Source organism: Schistocerca serialis, chromosome 10, assembly GCF_023864345.2.
Source record: "Schistocerca serialis cubense isolate TAMUIC-IGC-003099 chromosome 10, iqSchSeri2.2, whole genome shotgun sequence".
Classification (NCBI taxonomy): domain Eukaryota; kingdom Metazoa; phylum Arthropoda; class Insecta; order Orthoptera; family Acrididae; genus Schistocerca; species Schistocerca serialis.
This window is the reverse complement of record NC_064647.1, coordinates 60,395,630-60,420,016: the sequence shown is the minus strand read 5'-3', so window position 1 is coordinate 60,420,016 and position 24,387 is coordinate 60,395,630. Positions and strand designations below refer to the sequence as shown.

Sequence of the window (24,387 nt, the reverse complement as noted above, 5' to 3'; positions counted from 1 at the left end):
CAGTTGTAAACAAAGCGAGTTCCACAAACTTTCTAAGTAGGTTTGAATACTGAACTGGGCGCTGCTGGAATGCTACATATTTGTTGCAAGCACTTCTGAAGGACGCTCCTTTAGTGTTCATCTCTGGTCAGTGTGAGAGTTTACAGTTCTGCCACTAATGCCGCCACTGTGATTATAGGACATCCAGTGTCGTGGCAGAGAACTGGATGTTTTACGTCGGGCTTCCGAACGGTTCGTCTTGCATCGCACGGCAGCTGTAGAGATCGCACGTACCAGTACGGATGGCTTTCAAGACGTCGTACAGCCCCAACGCCACTGCCATCTTGTCTGGTGTCCTGTAAGTTTGAAAAAGTGTGTAAAATTCAGCATTGTGAAATACATATGGGTAAGGTTCAAGAAATATTATTTTCTCTGTTTCTCTCTGATGTTATATTTATAAAGAAACGAAGTGTGCAATCTTCTGACTCTTATCGAAGTTTGTCACGTGATATACACAAAACGTTAAGGTGCTAAATGGGAAAATGAGGACCGCGGGTATCTTATTTTACTCAAAAAAATACAAGTGCGATATCTTAATATTGCATAAGTTGTAACATTGCAAATTAAAGAGATAGGTAATGAGCAGTTAGTTATGTATGTAGAAAACTGTAAAGTTGTTCTCCAATATTAACAAGCAGTTAAAGATTTTCTGCCTGATACTGATGCTACGAAATGAAGTGTGGGGTACCTTAAATCAACTAACATATGGGTGTTTTGAGGAAAGCACGAAAGCTTTCTGATGATGAACTGTAACAACTCGAAACCGATAACGGTAATTTCTGAATGAAGTCACCTGAAACCAATTTGTGGCTAATTGCTGCTTACACCATCAACAATCCCTACATTTTCTATTTTTATCACAGCTTTTCTTGTAAACTGCTGCTAAAGATAACATAAGATATGAACATTCTTATATTTGTAAATGATACAAGTGTTGAAACAAGCGACACGTTGAATCCAGATCTCTTACTTAGCACAAAATATAACATTAATAAACCAGGAGATGTGGGTGCATTTCCAGGGCTGTTCCAAACATGCGATGTGAAATTTGATGTTAATATTGTGCATTAGCTTGTCATAGGATATCCATTAATACAAGTGAACGCGGTATGTTTGATTCGTGATTTTCTACAAACATCGAACCATCAGAATTTTGCGTTTCCTAGTATGTTCAGCATTTCTGAACATATATCATTGTTACTTGTTTGGCTTTCTATGCCGTAGGCGTATACAAGGTGCGACAATAAAGTAATGAGACTGATTCTCTTTGCAAGATGTGGCAACCTGCAGGCTTGACATAGGCACTACGTCTTTGACCTTGGTCTATAAGCTGCTTCTAGTCCAAGCGGCGCATCGATGTAACTGCTCAGTCGTGAGTTGTGCTGTCATAAAGTAACACGTGTTTGTGTTTCTCGTCACACAAATGGAACCGCATAATATTGCGCAATGGTATGCCATTTCTTTTTACGTTAAACTGGGTGAAAACGCGACGACAACTTACGGTAAGCTTCAGAAGGCTTTTGGAGAGGAGGTTATGTCAAGAACTCAAGTTTTTCGTTGGCATACAATGTTTAGTGAAGGCAGAACGAATGTTGAGGATGAAGATAGCAGTGGACGACCATCAACCTCACGGATGGATGTCAACTTGGTCAGGGTGCGTAAACTCATATGATCTGAGCTAAGATTATCAGTGAAAATGATTGCAGAAGAACTGAACATCAATCGAGAAACGGTTCGTCTAACAATAACTCAAGATCTTGGTATGAGAAAGATTGGATTCTACATCACGATAATGCGCCATCTCATACTGCTCTGGCCGGCCAGTGTGGCCGAGCGGTTCTAGGCGCGTCAGTCCGGAACCACGCGACTGCTACGGTCACAGGTTCGAATCCTGCCTCGGGCATGGATGTGTCTGATGTCCTTAGGTTAGTTAGGTTTAAGTAGTTCTAAGTTTTAGGAGACTGATGACCGCAGATGTTGTCCCATAGGGCTCAGAGTCATTTTGAACCATACGGCTCTGCCAGTACAGCAATTTTTAACCTCAAAACAAATTTCAGTACTACCACAGTCACCTTATCCACCAGATATCGCTCCGTGCAACTTTTTCTATTTCCAAGAGTCAAAACGGCGGTCAAGGGACACCATTTTCAAACAACACAAGATGTCCAAAAAGCTGTGACGAGGGTCTTTGAGGATATTACGGAAGATGAGTTCCAGAAATGTTACCATCAATGACAGAAGCGCTGGAAAAAGTATGTGCAATCAGAAGGGGACTACTTTGAAGGAGACAACACTAAACTTGACTAAAACGGTAAGCACCTTTTCTTTCACATCAGTCTCATTACTTTACTGTCGCACCTCGTATATCATTCGAATTAAATTCACCAGGTTCCAATTACGGTCTGGTATACATTTTAAATTGTAGCAATATATTTCATTACAGTGTATGTTTGGCATTTATGAACAGATTGCATTGATACCGTTTCATGTCAATGATTTCGTTCCTATTGCTTCTAGGAAGTACATTTTAGTGAATTTCAGTCATACGAAATAGCTGTGCCTGTGTTATTAAAAAGTACGATGCAATGTTCCTTTGGACATACATTTATGTGGCGCAGTGGTTAGCACACTGGACTCGCATTCGGGAGGACGACGGTTCAATCCCGCGTCCGGCCATCCTGATTTAGGTTTCCCGTGATTTCCCTAAATCGCCCCAGGCAAGTGCCGGGATGGTTCCTTTGAAAGGGCACGGCCGACTTCCTTCCCCATCGTTCCTAATCCGATGAGACCGATGTCCTCGGTGTCTGGTTTCTTCCCCCAAAACAACCCAACCCAACTCTTAATAACACAGGCACTGTTATCTCGACTCTCGATAAATATCTCCTTTCTGACGTTAATATACGTTATGTACGAGTGAAGACTGTGGCATATGAAAGTTTGGATGAGGTTCACATATAGCCGAAGCGGTTGAGGCGACCGCTTGCATAAAGCAGTCTGGCATAAAATTTCATTTTCGTCGTTCTGATATGCACAGTTGACGGTGGTTAATATTCGCAACTGCGAATACATTTCCATAATTTAATTCAACTGATGTATAAGCCTATTCAAGGTTAAACGGAGGCTCATCATTCAGTTTCGCTGGTGGTGCTCCTCCTAATCGCAGATCTACCAGTAATAAGCCTTATGTATGAAGTGCATAGTTCTGATGAATTCTTCCCGGAGTCTGTAGAAGCTATAATGCATCGGTAGCAGGCTTCAGGTAGTTTCATTGACCGCACACGACAGTACACAGCAGACAGTCAATGCATTGTGTCTTCTGAAACTGTTGAACAAAGAACGAATTTCCTTCACCATCTCAGTACCTGAATGGCAACCGCTGCACACACTTTGACAACACACTGGACGCTGACAGCTTGTATTGCCAGGTGCTATGTTGATTACACACACATGAGCGTGTCAACTTTTAGACCCAATACTGTCCTGGATAACGTTTATGAGGGGCATTACCTGTTGCTTGGTATTGGCCGACGGGAACGTATTTCAATCGGCGAAGAGATGGCAGTTCATGATTTTAGCACAGACATGACATTCATCACCGATGATGGTTTTTATCAACTGAGGAGGGCTGTGGACTGTGCATAGCAACACCAAATCTTACTATGCGGCATTCTGGAACTGCTTGCTATACCACGTCGCACAACATTTATCTACACCAGAAGACGCAAGTTAAAAGTTGCAAAGGACTATTGGACTTTCATTCAGTTTTATATATTAATAGCTTTAACGCCGATTTATTTACCGAACTGAAGAGCCGAAGAAACTGGTACACCTGTCTAATACCGTGTAGGACCCCCTTGAGCACGCAGAAGTGCCACAACACGACGTGGCATGGACTCGACTAACGTCTGAAGTAGTGCTGGAGGGAGCTGACACCGTGGATCCTGCAGGACTGTCCATAAATCCGTAAGAGTACGACGGGGTGTAGCTCTCTTCTGAACAGCACGTTGCAAGGCATCCCAGATATGCTCAATAATGTTCATGTCTGGGAAGTCTGGCGGCCAGCGGAAGTGTTCAGACTCAGAAGAGGATTCCTGGAACCAGTCTTTCGCAATTCTGGACGTGTGCGTTGTTGCATTGTCCTGCTGGAATTACCCGTCAGGATGCACAGTGGACATCAATGGATGCAGGTGATCAGACACGATGCTTACGTAAGTGTCACGTGTTAGAATCGTATCTACATATATCACGGGTCCCATATCACTCCAACTGCACACGCCCCATACCATTAGAGCCTCCACCAGATTGAACAGTCCGCTGCTGACATGCGGGGTCCATGGACTCATGGGGTTGTCTCCACACCCTTACACTCCAATCCGCTCGATACGATTTGAAACGAGACTCGTCCCATCAGGCAACATGTTTCCAGTCATCAACAGTTCAGTGTCGGTGTTGACGGGCCCAGGCGAGGCATAAAGCATTGTGTTGTGCAGTCATCAAGGACACACAAATAGGCCTTCGGTTTCGAAAGCCCATATCTGATGTTTCATTGAATGGTTCGCACGCTGACACAGCACTGAAATCTGCAGCTGTTGCGAAATGCTTGCACTTCTGTCACATTGAACGATTCAGTTCAATCTTCGTTGGTTCCATTCTTGCAGGATCTTTCTCCGGCCCCAGCGACGTCAGGGATTTGATGTTTTACCCCATTCCTCATATTAACGGTACACTCGTGAAATGGTCGTACGGGAAATCCCCACTGCATCGCTACTTGGGAGATGCTGTGTCCCACCGCTCGTGTGCCGACTATAACATTCCGTTCAAACTCACTTAAATCTTGATATCCTTCCATGGTAGCAGCAGTAATTGATTTAACAACTGCGCCACTCATTTATTGTTTTATATAGGCATAGCCGACGCAGCGCCGTATTCTGTCAGTTTACATTTCTCTGTATTTGAATAAGCATGTGTAGACTAGTTTTTTTGGCACTTCAGTTTATATGACATGTCAATCAATCATACATCATAAAGGCGTTGTGTCCTCACCTGAGGCAAGCTGGTCAGCAATTAATTTCCTGAACACTTCTTGGCAGATTAAAACTGTGTGCCGGACCGAGACTCGAACTCGGGACCTTTGCCTTTCGCGGGCAAGTGCTCTACCAACTGAGCTACCCAAGCACGACTCACGCCCCGTCCTCACAACTTTAATTCTGCCAGTATCTCGTCTCCTACCTTACAAACTTTACACAAGCACTCCTGTGAACCTTGCAGAACTAGCACTCCTGAAAGAAAGGATATTTCGGAGACATGGCTTAGCCACAGCCTGGGGGATATTTCCAGAATGAGATTTTCACTCTGCAGCGGAGTGTGCGCTGACATTTCCTGAACAGTCTCAACTCTCTTATGGGCTATATATGGTCGGGCATTGTCATGCTGTGGTGATTGCAGGGTGAACTTGGCTTTTCAGTATGATCCGAATAAGAAGTGGTGGTTACCATTACTCCGCTATTCACGTAATTGTCCAAAATTATTCCATTTGCAAACCCAGAAGAGAATGGGCGTAACATTTCCAGCAGACGGTTGAGTGCGGAACTTTTATTTTTTTCTCTCAGAGAGGAGCTATGGCGACATTCCTTGCTTGACCTTTTCATTCCTGGTAATGGATCCCAGTCTCATTGCCTGTAACAGTTTTTCCATAAATGCATCACCTTCGATGTGGAAACTGTGCAAAAGTTCTTCACAAGCATCGAAGCAAGGATCTTTCAGTTCGGCACTGACATGGCACCCATCTTACAGACAGCTTACTGAACTGCAGTTCACTGTGACCAGTATTCTGCCCTGAACCAATACTAATCTTCAGGACTGTGGCCATATCGTTCAGAGCTTACATTTGTTCTCCTTTACAGTATCCACCACCAACACACTATTCTCCTCTGTCATTACACAGTCAGCCTGTCCTGGTCTTAGCGCATTCTCCACAGAAGTTGCACCGCTTTGAAAAGACAAACCAGAATCACAGTGCTGTCATTGTGATGAATATCGGTTGGTTTGACACCATCAATACTAAACAAAACAAAAAAAAAAAAAAAAAATGCATCGCAAATCGCTGCTCAATAGCGGTGCATGCAGACAGCGGGACGGCCATCTCGTTGAGGACGTTGCTGCCTTCTACCGCGTCTTAACGTAACTCTGCCACCTATCGGTCACTTTCTGAACGTCTAGGAACACTACTGCCACCTACCAACTCCATTACACAACTTTTCGAAATTTTTTGAAACTGGTTTTCATTTGGATCACCCTTGTATTTAATTCATTCATTCATTCGTATCATTTTTGCCCTTATGGGCAGTGTTTGAACTCAAATATCTCATGATGATACAATTTTCACTTCTTTCCTTTCTTCCTTTTCTCTTCACAAAATCTCTTCATCCTTTGCCTATGCTCTTGTTTCCTTTGTTCCGTCCATAATGCTCCCGTCTTCGTCTTCTCATTTACCATAAATTTTGAGTTCCTAATTTTGTTTCTGAATTCCTTTCTGTCTTTTATCATTTGTTTGTTGATGACCAGCCGCCTTAGGCCTTCCTCTATTTCATGGTACCAATTTGTTATAATGCTTGAATGTTATACATCAAAGATTCTCTTTGTAAGTCTGGTGTTGTCCATTCTTTGTATGTGTCTGTAAAAATTTAGTTTGCATTTTCTGATCATGTCTGTGAGTCTGTTAGTGTGTTGGTATAACTCATTGGTAGAACTTTTCATCCATATACCGTCTTTATGTATTGGTCCGAATAGTTTCCTGAGAATTTTGCGTTCTATTTTTTCTGTCTCTATAATGCCTTATCCTCCATTGTGGTCGTTTCTGGCGCATACAGTGCATCCGGTAATAGAACTGTTTTGTAGTGCCTAATTTTGGCCTGTCTTGACATGCTTTTCTTATTATAATGTGACCCCGTCAGTTTGTATGCTTTCTGGAGTCTTTCTGTTCGTTCTATGTTGGATGCCTTGTTTGATCCTCCTATTTGTATGTATTCCCCTAAATATTTAAATTTATCGACTCTTATTACGGATCCATACATCGTTTGAAGGATGTGTACATTGTTGGTTTGTCGTTACATATATTGAGCCTTCTCATACAATGTCTGTAGACCTGTTTTGGCAGCTGTTTCATGCAGGTGTTCCAGTGCTTCCTTTGCCTCCTGTGTGGTATAACTAGGTACGGCTGTGTCATCTGCAAATGCCAGACATTTTATGATCGTTCTTTTTTCACGTGCTCTTCCTAGCTGTATTCCCTTAACTTGCTCTTCCCATTGTTTGACATTTTGTCTAAGACTATGTTAAACAGGATTGGTGAAATCCCTTCACCTTGTCGGACACTTGAGTGTATCTGGAAGGGTTCCGAAATTTCTCCCACGAAAATCTTCGAGGTGGTGTCTGTGAGTGTATGTTGTATAATTGCCCTGGTTTTTCTGTCCATGCCATATTCTTCCAGTCCAGAGCGTTTGTCGGTCTATGGAGTCATATGATTTTTTAAAGTCAACAAAGGTAACTACAGTGTTTCTTGTCTGTCTGACTTTCAAAAGTGTTCCCAAGTTCCAGATCTATGCCTGATCTCCCTCTTCTGAAGCCTCCCTGGTATTCCCCTATTTGCGGATCACCCTTGTATTATTATTATTCCAGTGAATGTTTTTGTAATACCTTTGATACGTGTTGTTCCTAGTCGAAGTAAAGAGAAAACCTTAAGCTCATAATCTGGTCAAGTTAAATAAGCAATCAATAAGTAAATACTAGTCAACATTCATGCGCGATGTCAAGTCAGTAAGTGAAGGCAGTCTCCTTCGCTGCCCCACTGGATGGCAGCACTGACTGACAGTGACGTGCAGTATACTGTACTGGAGCGAGCACTCACTGGTGGGCGGCCAGCCAGAGAGCACGCTCGGGGGCGTCGGCCGCCTCCAGCCGCCCCCGCACCGCCGCCTCGCACAGCAGCCGCGCCTCGCAGTCCGCCCCCGCGCCTGCAGCCAGCAGCTCGTCAGAAGAACCGCCCACCACCGAACGCTGCCGCGACACGCCCGGTGCAGGCCTGCCAAAACATGACAACGTCTGTGTCAACTGGGGATGGGAGCGCAGGTGTGCACAGGTAATATACACTACTGGCCATTAAAATTGCTACACCAAGAAGAAATGCAGATGATAAACGGGTATTCATTGGACAAATATATCTTACTAGAACTGACATGTGATTACATTTTCAAGCAATTTGGGTGCATTGATCCTGAGAAAACAGTACCCAGAACAACCACCTCTGGCTGTAATAACGACCTTGATACGCCTGGGCATTGAGTCAAACAGAGCTTGGATGGCGTGACAGGTACAGCTGCCCATGAGGCTTCAACACGATACCACAGTTCATCAAGAGTAGTGACTGGCGTATTGTGACGAGTCAGTTGCTCGGCCACCATTGACCAGACGTTTTCAATTGGTGAGAAATGTGGAGAATGTGCTGGCAAGGGCAGCAGTCTAACATTTTCTGTATCCAGAAAGGCCCGTACAGGATCTGCAACATGCGGTCGTGCATTATCCTGCTGAAATGTAGGGCTTCGCAGGGATCGAATGAAGGGTACAGCCATAGGTCGTAACACATCTGAAACGTAACGTCCACTGTTCAAATTGCCGTCAGTGCGAACAAGAGGTGACCGAGACGTGTAACCAATGGCACCCCATACCATCACGCCGAGTCATACGCCAGTATGGCAATGACGAATACACGCTTCCAATGTGCGTTCACCGTGACGTCGCCAAACACGGATGCGACCATCATGATGCTGTAAACAGGACTTGGATTCATCCGAAAAAAAATGACGTTTTGTCTTTCGTGCACGCAGGTTCGTCGTTGAGTACACCATCGCAGGCGCTCCTGTCTGTGATGCAGCGTCAAGGGTAACAGCAGCCATGGTCTCCGAGCTGATAGTCCATGCTGCTGCAAATGTCGTCGAACTGTTCGTGGCGATGGTTGTTGTCTTGCAAACGTCCCCATCTGTTGACTCAGGGATCGAGACGTGGCTCCACGATCCGTTACAGTCATGCGGATAAGATGCCTGTCATCTCGACTGCTAGTGATACGAGGCCGTTGGGATCCAGCACGGCGTTCCGTATTACCCTCCTGAACCCACTGATTCCATATTCTGCTAACAGTCATTGGATCTGGACCATCGCGAGCAGCAATGTCGCGATACGATAAACCGCAATAGGGATAGGCTACAATCCGACCTTTATCAAAGTCGGAAAAGTGATGGTACGCATTTTTCCTCCTTACACGAGGGATCACAACAACGTTTCACCAGGAAACGCCGGTCAACTGGTGTTTGCGAATGAGAAATCGGTTGGAAACTTTCCTCCTGTCAGCACGTTGTAGGTGTCGCCACCGGCGCCAACCTTGTGTGAATGCTCTGAAAAGCTAATCATTTGCGTATCACAGCATCTTCTTCCTGTCGGTTAAATATCGCGTCTGTAGCACGTAATCTTCATGGTGTAGCAATTTTAATGGCCAGTAGTTTAGCTTCGGAGATGAAGGGTCATCATGCTTTACTGCACTTCCAATGAAAAATTACCTCGAACATTTTCTTCCGCTGACAAAAAACGTCGAGGTACCATAGTATGTTTATGTATCTTGTTTCGACACCTTGTCTGGTCAGTGCTTGTCGAACTACAGTGGGTCTGAAAGAATCAAATTCTCTTTAAAAATCTGTAAAGGCTACGCATAGTGGCATTTCACGTTCATTGGTTCGACTAAATATCCACACGGTGCATTATGCTATAACCACTGTGGAATTCAGTTCGTTCAATGGATTGTGCGTTTACTACAATAGCACTGACGCGTTTTGTCAAGACTTTAGGGAAAAGTTCCTAGATGACAGGGAGTACACTGATTGGACGGTAATTCTCCAATCCGTGAATACATCAAATACATGAAACACAGATGCTGAGTATAAGAAAGTTAAAAAAAAAAAACGTTGCAGGAGACAGAAACAGCTGCTTGAACATTAAGGGCGCAGGTGGGGAGAGAGCGCTGAGCAATTACTTATCCCTTCTCATGAACTGTTTTTTATTGTTGAAGTTTTGGGTTTGACAGTGGCCTAATTTGGGTGAAAGCAGTATTATAATTTAAAAGGAAACGTGTTAGTATTTTATTTACAAAATAATAGCGGATGAGTTAATAGCACGTTTCCTTTCCCCTTAAATTTTATTTACCAGGTGTACCGGTATGAAATGAGCATTTTTTTGTGAAAATGAAACACTAATTTTGAATTGAAAAGTAAAAACATTTTATTCAAAATACTGACCATTGCTTTCTATACAATTTGACCACCTTTCTGGCAATTTGTAGACACCACGCCAGTAGAAATGTTCGTCTTTTGAAGCAAACCAATCAGACACCCAATTTTCGACTTCTTCGTAGGAATCGAAGTGTTCCTCACCCAATGCGAGTCCCATTGATGAAAACAAATGGTAGTCAGAAGGGGCCAAGTCTGGTGAATACGGCGGGAGGGGTAGCAGCTCCTAGCCAAGTGTTTTCATTGTATCCTGAACCAGTTTTGCTTCGTGTGCAGGTGCATTGTCGTGTAAAAAAATTACTTTGCCATGTCTTCTGGCCCAATGCATAGTTCAAATTGATCATTTGTTGTCTGTAGCGATTATTACTCTCAGTTTCACCGGGTTTTAGAAGCTCATGATACACCCACCAAACACAGAGCATTGTCTTCTTGCCGAATTGATCTAGTTTTGCAGTCGATGTTCATGGTTGTCCCGGATTAACTCATGATTTTTCCCGTTTAGGATTCTTAAAATAAATCCATTTTTCATCGCCAGTAACAATTCGATGCAAAATTGATTTTCTTTCATGTCTTTGAAGCAAAATTTGACAAATGGTTTTGCGGTTTTCCATCTGTCTTTCATTCAATTCATGAGGCACCCATTTTCCACACTTTTGGATCTTTCCCACAGCTTTCAAACGGTCAGAAATTGTTTGATGTGCAACATTTAGTTTTGCTGCCATTTGCTTCTGACTCAAAGTATCATCTTCATCCAATATTGCTTGCAATTCGGCGTCTTCCAACTTTTTTGGTGGTCTTCCACATTCTTAATTTCTTACATCAAAATCATTATTTCTGAACCGTTGAAACCATCTTTTGCATGTTGCTTCTGATAGAGCATGATCACCATATACCTCGACAAGCATTCTATGCGACTCTGCAGCACTTTTTTTCAAATGAAAACAAAAAATTAATGCTTTCCGCAAATTATCACTTTCTGGTACAAAATTCGACATTGTTAACACGATGAAAACATGTGATGTTGTTTGTTCCATGACTTGATGTGTACTAAATATCTTTGACAGATGTCATACCAACCGAACAAAAAAAATTAAGGCTCGTTCACAACAAATGTTCCCTATCGTCACATTTGTATCTTAACGCTCATTTCATACGGTACACCTGGTAGATACTAAAATTCGTTCAGCTACAGCTGATATTCCAGGGGTAATCTGGCAGAAGAGTTGGGAACCACTGCTGTACAAGCTAGGCTATGCTAGGCTAGGCTAGACTAGACTAGACTAGGCTAGACCAGACGGTGGTACCCACGCGCTGGAGTTGACCGTGATGACGGACGGCTGGATGCTGGCCAGGAAGAGGCCCAGGGGGATGAAGGCTGCCAGCGCGTGCAGCACCTTCTGGACCAGGCCGCTCCGCGGTGAAGGCCTGAAAGACGAAAAGGATTTCATCAGATTATTTTTCGTTTTACTCCATCGCAGAGTAGCCCTTGTAACCTACAGGGTGACAATTATTGTACTAAAAATCTTCCGGGTTGTTAGGCCACGTCATATTTCCTTCTAAAACAATCGACGTTTCGACCCCACCGCTGCGATCTTCTTCAGAATGTTACGGTGTCCACTAATGCTAGAACACTGTCAGAGTGTCGCATTCTCTTATAAAGCGGAATTTTCCCGCGTTTGTACTGGAGAAATGTGAGTATCCGTAAAAATTCTCGTGGTTACCATTGGCGGACCATCGTCATAGGCTAATATTCCCGCGCTGATGCACAAGGAGGGGCGTTATTGGCTGAACTCTTGCGGATACTATTGGTAATTGGATAGAAATGCACTATTCCACACTTACGCTGGAGAATGGTTATCGGTTGAAATTCCCCCTACTGCTATTGGTTGGCCGTCATCACCGGATAGATGCGAAACAGACACTGCAAGAGAGGGCGAATGTTTACCCATAATATTTTTGTCTGCCGAGGTGACTTGCAGCGCGTTGTTTATGTCGCTCGCACGCCACGGCCGCATATTCACTTCCTTCTTGTCTATTGAAATTACAAACATTCTTGGAAATTTCAACCGCTTCTCGGACCTCTCTGCTATAAATGTTGGTTTCTTTAGCCAGCACACGTAGGTTATTAATCTATGTCCAAGCCACAGTTCTCACGATTTTCCGCTACTGACTATTTTACACTTCGTTCTAGCCGCGTGTGCCGTTCGTGCTCTTAAATGCGTTCTTTAACAGTTCTTCCCGTTTCGTCTATATACACTTTACAGCAGCCACATGTCACTTGATAGACGCCTGCATTGTGGAGGCAATTAGGTGCATTCGTTTTCCGTCGCAAAAAAAATCTTTTATTTTGTTTTGACCAAAGAAAGATGTCTGAATAAAATTTTTCTTTAAACTTCTGCTTATGCGGTCAGTGACCGCAGAAACGAACGGTAACCTTACGGACTGAAAAAGCGGTTCCCGTCATTCTTACTAGCGTGATTAATATTACGCCTAAAAACCCTATCATAGCCGTTCACCTCCAATGTCCTCTTTAAAAAATCCAACTTCGATTCCAGGTTGTCGTCATCGCTGATACGGAACGCACGAGACGACGGAGTGTTCCTGCTTGCTACTGCGCTGGGTGGTGGTGCGAAGAGGAATCTAAATACCTGTTAATCGGCTTTCTGTACACTCTGTGACCCAGAGTCTCATCAGATCTTCTGTATACCAACACATCTAGGAACGGGAGACCGACCTCACTCTCAACCTGCAGGGGTGAATTCCATTTAAGAAATTGTGGAACGCATGAAGTTCTTCTTCGCCGTGTGGCCATATAACAAATGTATCGTACACATAGTGGAGCCAACAAGAAGGCTTCAAAAGAGCACTGCTTAATGCCTGTTGCTCAAAATGTTCCATAAAATGTCAACTGCAACTGGCGAAATGGGTGAGCCCATAGCAAGGGCGTCAGCCTGTTCATAGAATTCACCATTGTATTTAAAATAGCTCGAACGAAGACATAATTCAGTTAAGTCACGAATATCAGCAGTAGCTTTCTCCCTTATGATCTCCATTGTATCTAATACTGGTACGTTAGTAAATAACGATGTCACATTGAAGCTAACAAGAATGTCACTTGCAGATATCTTCACTGTGCGTGTAATTTCCAAAAACTGTTTTGAATCTGTGACAAAAGTTTTTTTTTTTTTACCAACTAGATGTCTCAGTTCACCAAACAAATGACGTGCTACAAAATAGGTCGGCGAACTAATCCCACTGACGACAGACCTCAAAGGAACCGGTTCTTCATGTAACTTGGGTAGTCCATACTGTCTTGGTGAGACAGGTATCTGTCCAGTCTGGAGTCTGATATCAGGCTTTTCACTTTCCGAACGATTCTGTTCGTCGGATCTCTTGCGATACACAGAATCAGCTAGTAGTTCTTACATCATACTGTGATCATCCACAGCGTCCAAAACAAAGGTAGCATTCCCCTTATCCGATTTCGTTACAACGGTCCTTTCGTTTACCCTGGGTTCATTAGCCGGTCAGTGTGGCCGAGCGGTTCTAGGCTACGGTCGCAGGTTCGAATCCTGCCTCGGGCATGGATGTGTGTGATGTCCTTAGGTTAGTTAGGTTTAAGTAGTTCTAAGTTCTAGGGGACTGATGACCTCAGATGTTGAGTCCCATAGTGCTGGGAGCCATTTGAACCATTTTTGGGTTCATTAAGAGATTTCCTTTCCTGCGCCGATATGTTGCTTTTTGGAGGTTTAGATTTCCGTAGAACTCTCGACACATCTTCTTCGGACTGCACCTTCGGAAGATGAAACATGAATGCTTCGAAGTCACTTACGATTTTTTCAACGGGTGTTCTTTTCGATGAAGTCGCGAAAATCGGCCTTTGCCCAGAACTGAACCAGCTGCTTCATGAAATAGGCCTACTTCTGACGAGAGGTTCACCACTACTCGTTTCAGATGCACAGTGGCGTCTTCCTTATGCACTCTAATGGCTAGCTTCTCGAACTTTCGTTTCATAGCACTGAAATCTGAAAACGTTATTGAATGATCAAACGTTATTCTGTCCACTTTATTCCGGTCCTGTGGTGAGAACTGTGTGAAATAAAAATCGTCATAACTTCTGAAAGGTTTGCTTTAGAACGTTCAAACTGTACGGTTGGCTGTGGAGCAACCAATATGTATGGTTTGGTTTAGCGACGAAGCCCACATTCATTTGGATCGGTTTGTCAATGAGCAAAACTGGCGCATTTGGGATCCTGAGAATACGCATTTCGCTATCGAGATGTCTCTTCACCCTCAGGAGGTGACTGTGTCGTGTGCAGTGTCCTGTCACGAAATAATGGGTGCGATGGTCCTTGATGGTACGTTGACAACCGAACGGTACGATAAGGTTTTGGAAGATGATTTCATACCAGTTATCCGAAGCGACCCTGATTTCGACAAGATGTGATATATCCAAGACGGAGCTCGACCCCATCGAAGCAGGAAAGTGTTTGACGTCCTGGAGGAGCGCTTTGGGGACGGCATTCTGGCTCTGGGGTTCCCGGAGGCCACGCATGGGCCTCGATTGGCCGCCATATTCTCCGGATCTGAACACAAGCGACTCATTTTTGTGGAGCTACTTTAAATACAGGGCGTACAACAATAACCTCGAAACCATTGCTGAGCCAGCCATTCAGGTCATTGACAGCATCGATGTTCCGACACTTCAGCGGGTCACGCAGAATTTCGTTATTCGTCTGCGCCACATCATCGCCAATGATGGCAGGCATATCGAACATAGCTTAACCTAAATCCGAATATCTGTAGTGACGTTTACATGTTGAATAAAGTGTGTGCACTGAGTAAGTAGTTTACGTTTATTTCATATAGTTCAATTATTGTCACCTTATACGTCTCAGTTTTGCTGGATGTACCCCAATCTCTTTCTCTGTAGCTTTTACCATCTAGAGGTCCCATTTCTCATTCCCTGATGTCTGCCCGCAGTTGTCCCGTTGGTTTGATTATATTTTTGGTGGGAGATGTTATTTTATTATCTATATGTATCTTCGTGTTTGTTGTCATGTGTATGTAGTGACGTCATACACACACTTAAAATAGCCATCTCCGGCATATTGATGATGGGTGGAATCAGACACTTCTGTATCATAAAGTCTTTCAAACACACTGTAAACTGTGCTTTATCTGAAACCAAGTTTTTAATGGTTGCTGACTTGCTGGCAGTTTATTGAAAATGCATGTTCCTGAATATTGGACTCCTTTTGAACCAAGGTAAGTGATTTTAGGTCTTTATGTAGATTGCTGTTCCTATTTCTAGTACTGATATTATGTATTGAGCTATTGGTTGGAAATACTTGTAACAAATTTCATTAAAGAATAAATATACTAGGAAGCAGTGGTTAGAATACAAAGTTCCTTGAGCAGGTTCCTACATGATGTTTTTGAATTTATACCACAAACGAATTTTATTACACGCTTTTACATGCGAAAAACTTTTGCTACGTTTGATCAGTTACCACAGAATATGCTCCCTTATGAAATAATATGAGTAAAAAAATGTGGTATGCCCTTCCCAACTGAATTTATTATCGAGTTGTAGTCCCAGAAATGTAACACTGTCAACCTTTTCGATCTGCATGTCTTCATATGTTACAAACATGCTGTAGCTGGAGAAATCGAGCAGTTTCCAAATCTCACATAAAACTTGGATTAGCGTACTCACACTTTCCCCAATAGGACTATCTTTTACAGCACAGGAGTAAACGAATCTTCACATTACGTAGATTTTTTGTTGTATTACAAGACTGTACACTTTATTCTATTATGTGAGCAGCACAAGAAAGTAAGCTTTGAATTTAACCTACAGTACTCGGTTTACATATTACTTCATACTTAAAAACGCACTTTGTTAACATTTTACTTAAACAGTGCTGTGGCGTAGTTCCGCGTACTTTCTGTTGCAGCTGCGAAGATAATATTTCTAATAGCGACCGATAACCTACAAACATATAATATGAAACACTGATAATCGTTCTAACATCAACTAAAATGTACCCGGACTTAATAACGTAAGGTTATAACACGATTCATACGACATTCCTGCCATTCCACACTACTCGCAGTTATACTCATAACTAAACTGATGGATTCCAACTATGTCGTTATTTAACTGTAGCTCCTCGGAATATTCGGTATTCGCTAGCGAAAAATAACTTGGCACTTATTAGTAACAGTTAACAATAACGGTTATCAAAGAATAACTGGAACTGTTAGCGAAAAATAACTTGGCACTTATTAGTAACAGTTAACAATAACGGTTATCAAAGAATAACTGGAACTGTGATAACGGTTACTCCAGAATAACCGTTTGGCCCACCTCTAGTGTCAGTGTTTTCCACATATTCCTCTCCAATTCTGTGCAGTACCTCTTCCTCCCTTACCTCATCAGTCTACCAGATTTTCAACAGTCGTCTGTAACACCACGTCTCAAATGTGTCGATTCTCTTCTGTTCCGGTTTTCAGGCAGCCCGTGTCTCACTGCCATACAATGCTTTTCCAACACGTACGTTCTCAGAAAATTCTTCCTCAAATCAAGGCCTATGTTTGATACTAGTAGACTTCTCCTGGTCTGGAACGCCTGTTTTGCGAGTGCTACTATATTGTTTATGTCCTCCTTGCTCCGTCCATTAAGTTATTTTGCTGCCTAGGTAGCTGAATTACCTAACTTCGTCTACTAACTGATCCTCCATTCTGCTATTAAGCTTCTTACTGTTGTGATTTCGGGTACTTCTCAACACTTTTGTCTTTCTTCGATTTACTCTCATCCATATTCTGTACATATTAACAGTTCATCCTTTCAGCATATATTATAATTCTTCCTCACTTTCACTGAGGATAGCAATGTCATCAGTGAATCTTATCTCTGATATCATTTGACTTTGAATTTTAATTCCACTCTTGAACATTTTTTTATATTTCTGCTTGCTTCTTCCACGTATAGACTGAACAGCAGCGAAGAAATACACCCTTTTCAATCCGAGCACTTCGTTGTTGGTCTTTCAATTTTATTGTCCTCTCTTGTTGTACATACTACCCGTCTCTCCCTACAGCTTACCCCCATTTTTCTCAAGATCTCGAACATCCTGCACCATTTTAAATTGTCGAACGCTCACTCTAAGTCGACAAATACAGCGATTGTGTCTTGATTTTATTCAGTCTTACTTCCATTATCAACCACAACGTCAGAACCGCATCTCTGACGCCTTTACTGTTCCCAAAGCCAAACTGATGGTCATCTAACTAATACTGAGTTTTCTTTTCCATTATATTATTCTTGTCAGTAACTTGGGTGCCTGAGTTGTTACGCTGACTATGCGATCTAGGGAATTGTGAGGATGATGTTTTTCCGAAAATCTGATCGAATATCACCAGTCTCATACATTCTAAACACCGAAGTGAGTAACCGTTTTGTTGCTACTCCCCCTTTTAGAAATTCCAGTGCAATGTTAACTATCTTTTTTGAGTTATTTGATCTTAAGTCCTCCAAAGGTCTTTTAAATTCTGATTCTAATACTGGATCCCCTATCTCTTCGCTATCGACTCCTATTTTTCTTCTATTATGCCATCAGACAAGTCTCAAAGTACTCTTTCCACCTATCCGCTCTCTTATCTGCCCATTGCTCTCTAACGTTATCGCCCTTGCTTTTAATTTCACCAGAGGTTGTTTTTACTGTTCTATACTATTTATTTACTTACACGTCAAGTTCCGTAGGACCAAACTCAGGAGAAATTTCTTCAAGGTCATGGAACGTATCAGTACATGAAATTACAACATAAAAGTAATAACGGATAACAATAAAATGTTTATGAATGCAAAAAAGGCATAAGCTTAAGGAAACGCAATCAACAGTATAACATAAGAATCAACTTAATTTTTCAAGGAACTCGATCCGGCCGCAATGGCCGAGCGGTTATAGGCCCTTCAGTCTAGAACTACGCGACCACTACGGTCGCATGTTCGAATCTTGCCTCGGACATGGCTGTGTGTGATGTCCTTAGTTTAGGTAGGTTTAAGTAATTCTAAGGGACTGATGACCTCAGGAAATCGTCAACAGAATAGAAGGAGTGGCTCATGAGGAAACTCTTCAGTTTCGATTTGAAAGCGCTTGAATTACCGCTAAGATTTTTGAATTCTTGTGGTAGCTTACTGAAAATGGATGCAGCAGTGTACTGCACACCTTTCTGCACAAGAGGTAAGTAAGTCCGATTCAAATACAAGTTGGATTCCTGATGAGTATTAACTGAGTGAAAGCTGCTTATTCTTCGGAATAAGCTGATATTGTTAACAAGAAACGACATTATATACGTATATGTTGAGAGGCCAGACTAGCGAACAGGCGTCGACAAGAGGTTCGCGAATTTACGCCACTTATTGCCCGAACCGCCTGTTTCTGAGCCAAAAATATCCTTTTAGAATGGAAAGAGTTAGCCCAAAATAAAATACCATACGACATAAGCGAATGAAAATAAGCAAAGTAGACTAATTTTCGTGTCGAACGATCACTTTCCTTCAGATACCGTTCGAACAGTAAAACTGGCAGCATTCAGTATTTGAAAAAGATACTGAACGTGAGCTTTCAATGACAGTTTACTATCAATCTGAACACCTAGAAATTTGAACTGTTCAGTTTCACTAATCATATGCCCATACTGTGAAATTAAAACATCGGGTTATATTGAACAGTTTGTTAGAAACTGTAAAAACTGAGTCTTGCTGTGATTTAGCGTTAGTTTATTTTCTGCAAGCCATGAACTTATGTTACGATCTGCACTATTTGAAAGTGAGCCAACGTTGCACACAACATCCTTTACTACCAAGCTAGTTTAATCAGCAGAAGGTATGCAGCCCAGGAAGGAAAGCTCGGGATCCTGTGCTAACCACGCACGTATCCACAAAAGAGTTGTGGACCCCCTGGGGGAACACTTGCAGCCCTGGGACGCAGGAATTTAGAGTTACCCGTAATACTAGAGGGCACATCATTTATGTAAATAAGGAACAGGAGTGGGCCCAACACTGATCCCTGGGACACCCCCCATTTGATCATATCCCACTCAGACACCAGATCACAGCCATTCTCAACACTGTGAATAATGATCCTTATGAGGTCTGTTGTTAAAGTAAGAGGTGAACCAATTGCGAGCGATTCATATGCTGACAATAATTTCTTTTACGATTTCCTCATCTTTCTCATGTAGCCGTTTTGCCTCTTCCTTGTCTGCGCTTCGTATTTCTTTCATTTCTAAGTGACTTTTATTCCTGTATTTCTGAATTTCCCTGAACATTTTTGTGGTTCCTTCTCCGGTCGATCATCTGAAGTAGTTTTTCAGTTACTCATAATTTCTTCGCAGTTCCCTTCGTTGTACCCGTTATTAACCTTTTCAGAGATGTACTGCACTACCTACTGTGCTGTACATTATCGCATTACGGTATCTGTAGCCTGAGAGAACTATTTGTCGCTGGGTACACAAGTCTGATTTCGGAATCTCTGCCTGACCATGATGTAATCTAACCGAAATCTTCATGTATCTCCCGAACTTTTCCGAGCATACCTCCTCTTCTTATGATTCTTGAACAGAGTATTCAATATTACGACCTGAAATTTATTGCAAAACTCATTTAGTCTTTTCCTCTCATACCTACTATCTAGCCCATATTCATCGAAACTCTTTCTTCTACTCCTTCCCCTACAACCGCATTCCATTCCCCATGACCATTAAATTTTCGTCGGCCTTCACGTACTGAATTACCAGTTCAATATCTTTATAAACTTTCTCTCCCTCTCTTCTGAATTACCAGTTCAATATCTTTATAAACTTTCTTTCCCTCTCTTCTTATTCTGCTTGTGACGTTGGCATATATACCTGAACTATTGTTGTCACTGTTGGTTTGCTGTCGATTCTGATGAGAACAAGCCTATCTCTGAACTATTGATAGTAACACACTCCCTGCCATACCTTCCTATTCATAACAAACCCTACTCACGTTCTACCATATTTTTGCTGCTGTTGATATTATACTAGTATGACCAGAAAACCTTGTCTTTTTTCCATTTCACTACACTGATACCCACTATATCTAGATTGAAGCTTCGAGAGCTGTGGTAAAAAATTTGCTGTTATGAAGAGCGCGCCGCAGCGCGTTGTGTGGAGGAGTCGCCCTGCGTTTCTGGCGGTGGCGCCGCTGTGGCAGTCGCAGCTTTGGTGTCTCCCTCTGGTGCGAAAGCGGAAAGGTTGCCTGTTCACGTGCATTTAAGGGGCGCTATCAGCTCTGTAGAGCTTTCCTCTCCACCCTGGCCAGGCTCTGCAATGTAGTCCTGTCCACCGGCTACTACCCCGACCTGTGGAAAACCTCCCGTCTCCTGATGTTCCTTAAACCTGGCAAACCGCCGTCCGCCGTCTCCTCCTACCGTCCCATCAGCCTTACCTCGGTATTCAGCAAGGTCCTGGAATCTATCCTCACCCGCCGCATCCACCAGCATCTCCGCCAGCACCGCCTCCTCCCCGTTACCCAGTGTGGCTTTCGGTCGTCCTTCTCTTCTGACGACCTTCTCCTTCACCTCACTCATCTCCTTTCCGAACAGCTTAATTCCTGTCGCTCCGCCATCTTCCTCTCCCTGGACCTCGAACGTGCTTATGACCGTGTATGGCATTCCGGTCTCCTCTTCAAGCTCCAAACCTTCGCCCTTCCCATTAACTACGTCCGTCTGATCGGCTCCTTTCTCTCCCGCCGTCCTTCCTACGTCACAATCCATAACACAGATTCCTACACCTTTTTCCCCTCCGCCGGTGTGCCCCAAGGCTCCGTCCTCTCCCCCCTTCTGTACACGGCGGACATGCCGCCGCCGTCACCTCCCGTCCACCTTCTCCAGTTTGCCGATGACACCGCCTTCCTTGTCCTTGCCCCCACCCTGCAGCACTCCCAACACCTTCTCCAATCCCATCTTGACCGGTTCACCGCTTGGTGCAACCAGTGGTTGCTCAAGGTCAATCCCTCCAAAACCCAGGCGATAATTGTAGGCAAAATCACCCCTTCCTTCTGCCTCCTTGATTTCTATCTCACCATCTATGGCCGTCCTATCGCCCTCACTCCCACCCTTAAGTACCTTGGCGTCACCCTCGACCGTCGCCTCTCCTGGACTCCCCACCTCTGGACAATCCAAGCCAAGGCACGCTCCCAACTCAGTCTCCTAAAGCTCCTCTCCGGCCGTACGTGGGGTCTGGAACCCTCCACCATCCTCCACACCTATAAATCCCTCATCCGCCCTATCCTTTGTTATGCCCATCCGGCTTGGATCTCCGCCCCCCCTGCCTTTTATAAATCCCTCCAAATCCTTGAACGCCATGCTCCCACCTGCTCTCCATCTCTCCACCCTCCTTACTCTCTCCCAAGGTGGCTTCCGCCAGCTCCCTCTCCCTGATGATGCCCTCCTCCCCTCCATCTACCCCTCCTACCAACTCTGATCCTCCCTCCCTCCTCTTGTGTTTGCTCCTCTGGGCACCCTCCCTCCCTTCTCTCCCTCTTCCCTCCCTCCTCCATTTCTCCCCACTCCTCCCCTGGGCTTCCCCTCTCCTGTCCCTCTCCTCCTGCCCCCGTATCCTCAGCCATTGGCATCCTTGTTCTCCCCTCTCCCCCACCTCACTCCAGTTCCCCTCTTGGCAGGTCCCCGGACTCGCACACGCTAAGTGGACATTCGCGCGCCGGAGATCACCGCCATCAGTGTCTCGTGTGTGCCGTCATGTTTAGTGTTCAGTGTTCACCATCACACTCCATCGTTCACCAGTGCCATCGTCATCTTCAGTGTTTGTGCTTCGTGTCAACAGTTTGTAGTGTGGATTGTCATCGAGTGTGAACGGCTTCATGTTTTTTTATGTTCATGTGTCTACTGTTTTTTCCCGCCGTTTTTCCAAGTGATGTATCTTATCTGTTTATCTCCTTGTACTCTCTTCGGCTGAAGGGCGGCGTATTGTGCTGCTGCCAGCCTACCACAGGTTTTAAAATCACAATAAAGAAAAAAAAAAACTCTGTAGAGCAGAGTCGGTCAGTCGAGGCGAGTCTAGTCAGCCGGTGAGCCGGCTCAGTGTGGGGCAGTCAGTGTCTGTCTGTCGTCGCAGTGCTAGTATGTCTGTCGTTTGGATCAGAACTTAAAGCCAGAAAATGAGAGTCTTGCCAGTCGGCCAGTAACAGAACTCAGCTAGTGGTCGCCCGGTCGGATCTGAGTTCCTGCATCTGAGTCTGTGCGTTAGGCCGCCAGTCTGCTCGAGTTGCTCGGGCAACGGTCATTGGCGGTTGGATCGGTCGGTTGGTCGGTCGCGCACTGAGACACCAGATGACTCGTCCGCCTTGAGCGTCGGCGCATGTGAGGTCCCCACCTGAGTCCAGTGGGCAGCGCCGTATAGAAAGGGGTAGTGGCTTCGCGGTTCACAAGAGAGCAACAGGAGCGAAACCACGATATCGGGCTGGCCGGGGCGAGCTGCGACGCCGTGAGACGGGAGATCGGCGCGCCTTCCTGCGTCCGTTGAAGCGGCTGGCAGCGGACGGTTCGGGAGAGCGTTGGGGGTGCTGCGCCAGGTCTTCGCCAGCAGTCGCAGTTTGTTAGAAGTTAAGCGACTGGAGATATGTTGTTTCATTTACTTGTTAAATTCTACTTCTTTTCTTGGTGAGGTCACCGGCCGCTTTGTTTTGGGGTCGTCCCACCATTCTTCTCCGTTTGCCCACCCGCGGGAAGGTGGTTATTTTGGTTGTTTGTGAATTGGGTGGCCCGTTTTTCCCTTGTGCAATTGGGGAGGTTTAGAGCAATCTGCGGTTCGGGTTGTTTATAACACCCCTCCCCCCCCCCCTCGATCTGCCGTACGTTATTAGCTGCGTCTGTCATGTTTGTCGGATTCGGTGTTAACGAATTTATAGAATTAAGGTAAAGGCCGAATTCCTGAAATATGTTTTTATCTTGCCTATCATCTTGCGAGGCGGTATATGTGTAATGCAGAGCATGTTGTACTCTTTATGTAAGTGTGAATTTCATGGATTTTATTTAAATAGTCGCCGGCCGGAGTGGCCTTGTGGTTCTAAGCGCTACAAAAATGGCTCTGAGCACTACGGGACTCAACTGCTGTAGTCATAAGTCCCCTAGAACTTAGAACTACTTAAACCTAACTAACCTAAGGACAGCATACAACACCCAGCCATCACGAGGTAGAGAAAATCCCTGACCCCGCCGGGAATCGAACCCGGGAACCCGGGCATGGGAAGCGAGAACGCTACCGCACGACCACGAGATGCGGGCCCTAGGCGCTACAGTCTGGAACCGAGTGACCGCTACGGTCGCAGGTTCGAATCCTGCCTCGGGCACGGATGTGTGTGATGTCCTTGGGTTAGTTAGCTTTAATTAGTTCTAAGTTCTAGGCGACTGATGACCTCAGAAGTTAAGTCGCATAGTGGTCATAGCCATTTGAACCATTTAAATAGTCATTTTTATAAAGTTGCCACCCTTCCACCGTAAGAGCCCTTTTAAAAACAAATTGCACTTTTGGTGGAAAATAAGTTCTTAGTGTGAGTGTTTGTTCCATTTCCATCCCTCTTACGGGGTGCATAGTTAGTGTGTTTGTGTGAGTTGTTAAAAATTTTAGTTTAAAGTAATCTGGTGTGTTGCAGATTTGCAGCAGTGTAGTTTTTCAGAGGTTGTTGTGTGGGGTCGTGACTACGGCCGTGTTGAGAGGGAGCAGGCAAGCTTCTCAGCCCGAAGGCTCATACTGTAACAAAAAATTTTTTATTCTGCCTCTGAGTAATTGTAACTTGATATTTTGAGGGTGCTTTTCTGCTTATAATTTTAAAACTGTTTAGAAAAAGCCTTTAGGAATAAAATTCACATTTGTTAAATTGTAACTTGATATATCGAGGGTGCTTTTCTGCTTACAAATTTTAAATCTGATTTTGAAAAGGCTTTTATGAATAAAATTTCCATTGGTT

The 24,387-nt window shown here is 44.1% G+C and overlaps 1 protein-coding gene across 1 annotated transcript in view; it reads right to left on the bottom strand.

Annotated features, from left to right (window-relative positions):
* Nucleotides 1-211: 211 nt before the first annotated feature.
* LOC126425249 (uncharacterized) overlaps nucleotides 212-24,387 on the bottom strand; it is a 70,056-nt gene continuing 45,880 nt past the window's right edge. Inside the window, exons 4-6 of the mRNA XM_050088220.1 lie at nucleotides 11,676-11,792; nucleotides 7,943-8,116; nucleotides 212-335 (exon numbers count right to left, since the gene is read on the bottom strand). Coding sequence (XP_049944177.1) covers nucleotides 212-335; nucleotides 7,943-8,116; nucleotides 11,676-11,792 — 415 coding nt within the window. The remainder of the gene's footprint in view (nucleotides 336-7,942; nucleotides 8,117-11,675; nucleotides 11,793-24,387) is intronic.